This window comes from Euphorbia lathyris, chromosome 10 (genome assembly GCF_963576675.1).
Source record: "Euphorbia lathyris chromosome 10, ddEupLath1.1, whole genome shotgun sequence".
Taxonomy (NCBI): Eukaryota; Viridiplantae; Streptophyta; class Magnoliopsida; order Malpighiales; family Euphorbiaceae; genus Euphorbia; species Euphorbia lathyris.
Genome location: NC_088919.1, coordinates 47766709 through 47773357, shown reverse-complemented (window position 1 = coordinate 47773357; position 6649 = coordinate 47766709). Strand labels below are relative to the sequence as shown.

The 6649-nt window shown below is 31.4% G+C and overlaps 1 protein-coding gene across 1 annotated transcript; it reads left to right on the top strand.

Moving 5' to 3' along the window:
* Positions 1 to 1509: 1509 nt before the first annotated feature.
* On the top strand, positions 1510 to 6317 carry LOC136209949 (cytokinin riboside 5'-monophosphate phosphoribohydrolase LOG3). Its single transcript, XM_066001584.1, has 7 exons — positions 1510 to 1865; positions 2405 to 2502; positions 2632 to 2662; positions 3465 to 3564; positions 5437 to 5507; positions 5625 to 5768; positions 5987 to 6317. The coding sequence occupies exons 1-7, from the start codon at positions 1737 to 1739 to the stop codon at positions 6077 to 6079; spliced, it is 666 nt and encodes a 221-aa protein (XP_065857656.1). The 5' UTR covers positions 1510 to 1736; the 3' UTR covers positions 6080 to 6317.
* Positions 6318 to 6649: the final 332 nt, after the last annotated feature.

Genomic DNA, 6649 nt, shown 5'->3' with positions numbered 1-6649 from the left:
TTGGTAAGAAATATTACTCCAGTAGTACACTAAAATTTTCCTATTAATAGTTGGAGGACTATAAGTGTAATTAACTCAACATATTTACCATGTAGTTGCCGTCAAAAGATTCTGAATATATAACTTTTGTTATGTATTGACATTGCTAATGAAAAGCATTGACTATTAATGATTACTCTTCAAACATTTGATGCTATGAATCTAAACAAGTTTTTTTCATTTCAATGTTTTTTCATCTCATATGTCTAATCACCATTCAAATTAGATTTAATTAGGTAAATAAACCTTATAAGCAATTAGCAACTCCTACTTATGATTTGTGACATCAAACATGAAAATATTGATACCAAACTTTTGTCCAAATGCATAATTTTATCTATACATTTACGGGTTAAGTCCTATTATAAATGTCAAATCTCTTTATTTAAACCAATTCCATAAGAAAGATATACTACTTTATTTTATTTGTATATTTGATTCCTCAGTTTGAGGTTCGTTATTATATTTTTCCATTAAAGTTTTGTAACGTACATAATACTTAACTATCAATGAACTAGGAATTGGAGGGTGGTTCTGGTCTATTGGATCTTACCAACAAAAACTTAGTAATTGTAAAATTTATTACTTTACATCAATCATTCTTCCAGTGAAGTGAAGTGATAAGAATTTTTTTTTTATATTTTGATTGACATTATTTTGCCCGGTCTAGCATAGAACTTCTCCATAATAATATTGTGAGGAAATATTTTCCAACCTAGAATTGGTTGGAAAATATTTCCAAACAAAATGGTTATTTTTAACACTACGATTAAAATAACTTCAATTACGGCTCATTTTTATAGTAGTTGGTGAAAAATCATATTTGTGTACGGTATAAAGAAAAGGTAAAACATACCTAAAATAATAAAAATAAATAAATAAATTTTCATAAATTGTAGCAAAAAATGAGATGCAATTGCCACTATTTTAATCACAGAGTTAAAAACAATCATTTTAAAAAACATTTTCCAACTAGTCCTAAATTAAAAATATTCTCCAAACAACACAACTCAAATGTTTTAACCTGTTTTATGAAAGCTCGGAGTCTCTCATTTTTATCAATATACTAAAAAAAAGTTGATATAAATCACTCCCCGTTCCAGTAACGAATCCAAAATTTACTAATAGATGGTACATGAGTACTCATTAGATTTTTCTTTAGATAACTTTTATCCTAAACATCAAAATTCATAAAAGATCTAACGAAGTTGTTCAACGATTAGTAGTTGCACGAACTCCCCTCGACCTTGCGTGGATTCACCTTGCTTGTTTAGACTACATGTATATATATAACATGACTAAATTACTAAATATTATCACAAAAACAAAATAAAAAATCAAACTTTTTATATTTTAAAATTGGTGTATTTATTTAGGGTATATATGTGAATAGGAGGAGGGGTAGAAAAGCATAAAAGAAGTGGTCCAGGCGTGGCATTGTTGAGCTGTATATGTGTGAGATATGGGAATGGGAGAGGAAGAAGCGTGCTATGGAGGGTACTCACGTGCGTTAGAGGTTTATATAAACGCATCAACACCCTCTGCACTGCACTAAACAATAAAACAACTAGTAGTAGTGCCAAAGCAAGAGAAAGAAAGAGAGCAAAGTTTTCAACTTTGACACTTGTAAGCTTAGTTAGATCAATAGTGTTAGACACAATTACAAACAGAGCATTTTTTAATTTTTAGGGCAAAAAATGGAAGTTGAAGGTACTGAAATTAGGCAAACTTCATCTAGGTTCAAAAGGGTTTGTGTTTTTTGTGGTAGTAGTCATGGAAAGAAGACTAGCTACCAAGATGCTGCTATTGAGCTTGGCCAGGAATTGGTATATCTTTCTTGTTCTTGTTCTTCTCTGCTGCATTTATCAATATGGGTTTTCTTTTCTTTTGCTTCAACTTCAATTCATTTTGTTAAGATAGATTAGATTGTATAAAAAGGACATTTTTGTGACATTTGAGCTCATACCCATATCAGAAATGGCTCATTTGATTGTGGGTTTTGCTTGAAAACTATAGTTATACACACTTTTATGAGATTTGAGGTCATACCAACATCAGAAAATTACATTTTCAGGTTCATTTTAGTGTCTTGAAGGTGATATGATTGTGGGTTTTGCTTGAAACTTATATTGCTACTTGCTTCAATTATATTGGATAAGTAATACATTTTTTTATGAGATTTGAGGTCACATCAGAAAATTCCATTTTCAGGCTCATTTTAGTGTCTTGAAACTGATATGATTGTGGGTTTTGGTTAAAATTCCATTATGTTAAGATAGATTGGATTGTACAAAGATGACATTTTTATGAGATTTGAGGTCATACCCATATCAGAAATGCTCATTTTAGGGGTTTTGTTTTGCAGGTTTTAAGGAACATTGATTTGGTGTATGGAGGAGGAAGCATTGGTTTGATGGGTTTGGTATCTCAAGCTGTTCATGATGGTGGTCGCCATGTTATTGGGTAAGAAAATGATTAAGAAAACAAAATCAATGAATTGGGTTTTTTTGGGGGGGTTTCATTTCATCATCTTGATGGCCATTAGAGCTTATTATTGTTTATCTTTTGTCATGTTCTTGTCCCCTGCTGCAGAGTTATTCCCAAGACGCTCATGCCTCGAGAGGTATGTCTGCTACTACCAGCAATAAAAGGCTTCTATCTTTTTTATCATTCTTTCTTTCTTTCATTTCAAACATTTTTGATTCATTTCTCTGCTTTTTTCCTTACTTTTTACCTCCTTTTCTCTCTCTCTTTTCAGTCATTTTCTCTTTGTTTCTCAAGATTTCTTTTTGTCTTTGGAATAGATACTTAATTAGCAAACAAACACAAAAATTAGCAATTAATTAACCTCTTTCTCTAGATATTCTTGTGACCAATTCTTTAATGGCCTTATCCTTTGAGTTGTTGCCTCTTCCCACCATACCTTTTTCATACAGATTTGGGGGCATTAGTCCTGAAAATGACTCCTAAATTTGGAATAGAAAGGGACGTCATCGAAGTTTAGGTATCAATTCAGTCTAAATACAATCAATTTTAATATCTAATATCCGTCAATTCCGAGTTAATTTAAGGAGGGAATGGGCTGGATCATAATTTGAAGGGGCATTTTGATCCTTGATGATAATACAGATTTGGGGCCTCTACTTTTTCTACTTTCTGCTTTCTTTCTGTGGTCAATTTTGTTGTTGTGTTTTTCTTTCTTGGCTTCATTCAGAATTGGAATTTCTTTTTGTTGCTTTATTTGCAAAAAATAACTGGATAGGAAGGAAGTTGCTGAAATTGAAACTCTGAGGATTAAGTCCTGCAACAAACAGTCATCATTACTTTGCATTGCTTTGCTGTAGAACCCTCCAAGATTTAATTTTTATTCAATTCAATCCTTCAAACTTTAATATTTTCTTAATTTTTTCTGTACCCTTTTGCAGCTAACTGGTGAGACAGTAGGGGAAGTGAAGGCAGTAGCAGATATGCATCAAAGGAAAGCAGAGATGGCTAAGCACTCAGATGCTTTTATTGCCTTACCAGGTTTCTATAATCATACCTCACTTTCACCAAAATGCTTTCTTTAAATCAACTAAGATGCTTTTCATTACCAAGTTTAGAGACCACATTTCAGTTTAATCGAAATCCGAACTTTAATTGGGAGACGACTCATCTCAACGGCTCTTAGGACCCGTTTGGCTACTTGCTGTTTGCTGTTACTGTTTATTGGTTCCTGCTCCTGTTTGCCTTTGGAAAATGTTGTTTTTTCCTGCTTTTGTAAAAAGCTACTTTTGAGCTATAAAAGTCAAACAGCCAAACACCTCAAACTCTGCATTTTAAAGTTAAAAGTTCAACAGGAGGTGAAAATTAGGTAACCAAACACCCCCTTAATCAACCAAAACCTCCCCTTAATCATAAGGAAGTGTCTAACCAAGCACCTCAAACTCTGTCTTTTAAAGTGAAATGACAAACATTAGATGAAAAGTCAGTAACCAAACACACCCTTAATCAACAAAAGACCTATAGTCAACTGTTTTGTGTGTCACGTCAATGTTACGGTGAAAAGGCGGACACATGGAGATATTTTAGAAGTGTGAAAAGAACATGTGAAGTCTAAATTAAGATAAAGTTTTGAGACTTTACCCCCAAAAACTAAAAAAAAAGTAGGGAGTTTGAGTCCCTAGTTAGTTCTTTCTTGAGACATCAACATCTTACACTGAAAATTAGAGCAGATAACAACTGTGTATAGCTTTAAATGTGACTGAACTCATTTATTTCCTTAGCATATTAAGGGCAAGAGACACACAGAGAGAACACAACATTTCAAGCAAAATAGTTAGCTAACTAGTACCTGCTGCACCCCCACCCCCACAGGGTAATCATCATCAGGGGTAAATTTGTCATTTTTACTACTTTTCATGGAATCCCCACAAACCAAAGTTTTAAACTTTATAAAGAAAAAAGGTCATTTTCTCTCTGTAACATGATAAGATGAGGGTAATTATGACCTGATTTTTTCACAGACCATTTTAAGTCAAGAGAAATTGATACTTGACCAAACCCCATCCAACCCCTTCCTCCCTTTTTCTCCCTAATAATAACAATATTAATAGTTCGTAAATATTGTCCGTTTTGATCCAAGTCATATTCTTTAGGTTATATTAGGGTTGTGCATTATTCATAAAACTGGATTATTGAACCGAACCGACTCAATTTGGTTTTTGGTTCGGTTTTTCTAATTGTTCGGTTCGGAATCGATTATGTTTTAGGTATATTTCAGTTTGGTTCAGATAAAAAAATGAAAAAATAAAAAAACCTAATCAAAAGACTCATATTATGCATTTATATGTATATACATATACACACATTTATTTCTAGAAATTGATTTTTTTTGTTGAGTTAATAATTCAAATTATGTTTATTTTTAAAGTAGTTTAAGTTTTTGCTTGTTGTTAAGGTAAATTAGTTGAGAAATTACAGTGAATTTTATTGGTTATTTTTATTTTTATATAAATTTGGGTATTTCCATTTAAAACCGAAATATTTGTTTGGTTATATTTCGGTTTTATATCCTATTCAGTTTGTTTGTGAACCGATGCACACCTATGAATCACACGGTTTTAAAACACATTTATATGTGCTAGAAATACATCCTATAATATAGTGACTTACTTTCTCAACATTTCTGACAGGAGATTTAGTTCAGTCAGTAGTGTTCACATGGACTCTAATATAGACTTGTTAGGATACCGGGTTACATTAATTTAATGGGAAGAGGTTAAAGATATAAACTTTATAGTAAAATGTATAATTTTCTTCATTGATGTTTCTGAATTGGTGATTGTAAATACTCAAATGATCAAATTTGAATTGTTTTCTTTCCTAAAACGACTTATATGTGGCTTAAAAATGTAGGTGGTTATGGGACTCTAGAAGAATTACTTGAAGTTATAACTTGGGCTCAACTCGGAATTCATGACAAACCGGTAAAATTTCCATCTTCGATTCAGTTTCTGATACCGTGTCAACGAACTAATGCTCGTGTTAAACGTTAGAGATTAAAAACTAATTCTTTTTTTTATTATTTTATTGACATTTTGAAGGTGGGATTGCTGAATGTTGATGGATACTATAATTCTTTGCTCTCATTTATTGACAAAGCTGTGGAAGAAGGATTCATAAACCCAACTGCTAGAAACATCATTCTTTCTGCCCCAAATGCAAAGGACTTAGTCAAAAAATTGGAGGTAAAATATTTCAGAAATGACATTTCGATTCGGTTTAGTCCAACACGAACTAAATCAGTTAGGTTCGGTTAGGGTATAACAGAACATATTTAAAAAAATCTTCAAATTTTTGTAGTCCAATTTTAACTATGATGCATTTGATAAACTGACGCGGGTTATTTTTGTAAATCGTGTTATTAAAATGATGGTACTAATTATATTTTATTATTATTTAACAGGAATATGTGCCCTGCCATGAAAGGGTAGCTTCAAAATTGAGGTGGGAAATTGATCAGATAGACTATTCTGAAAACTATGATATATCAAGGTGACAAGTGGCTTGATTAGAAGAAGGATTTTGGAACTGAAAAAGGAACTAATTTTGGATGATCTTCAAATTTCCATATCTGGGATTTTCTCTTTTTGTAAATTAATGCAATTAACATCAATATGTTAAAGCTTCTAAGCTTTCCCATTTGGCAAAAATCTTCATTTTTTGCTTTAAAAATTGTAAGTACTAGAGGCTTATCAACATTCCCTTTTTACTAATTTATAGGTTAATTATCTTTATCTTCGTGTTTTTTTTAATATAATTTATCTGATTACTCGATTCGAGACTTATTAGATACTTCTAAGATGGATTTTATCGCAATTAAAGTTTTATGTATGCATAAGGATTTGAAGTCGAGATATTTAACTTAAAAGACTTGAAATGTTTAACTGTCAATTTTAATTGATCATATTATCTTTGAAATAATATCATTTTAGAATCTTGTAGATATTATAGAGAATGGCTAAAAAAATCTTAATTCTAAATTTGTTTAATTAAAATATTAATCACTTTGTTAATTATATTGTAATCAACAATAAATACAAGAAAGCGGAGCTCTTAGAACAAAATA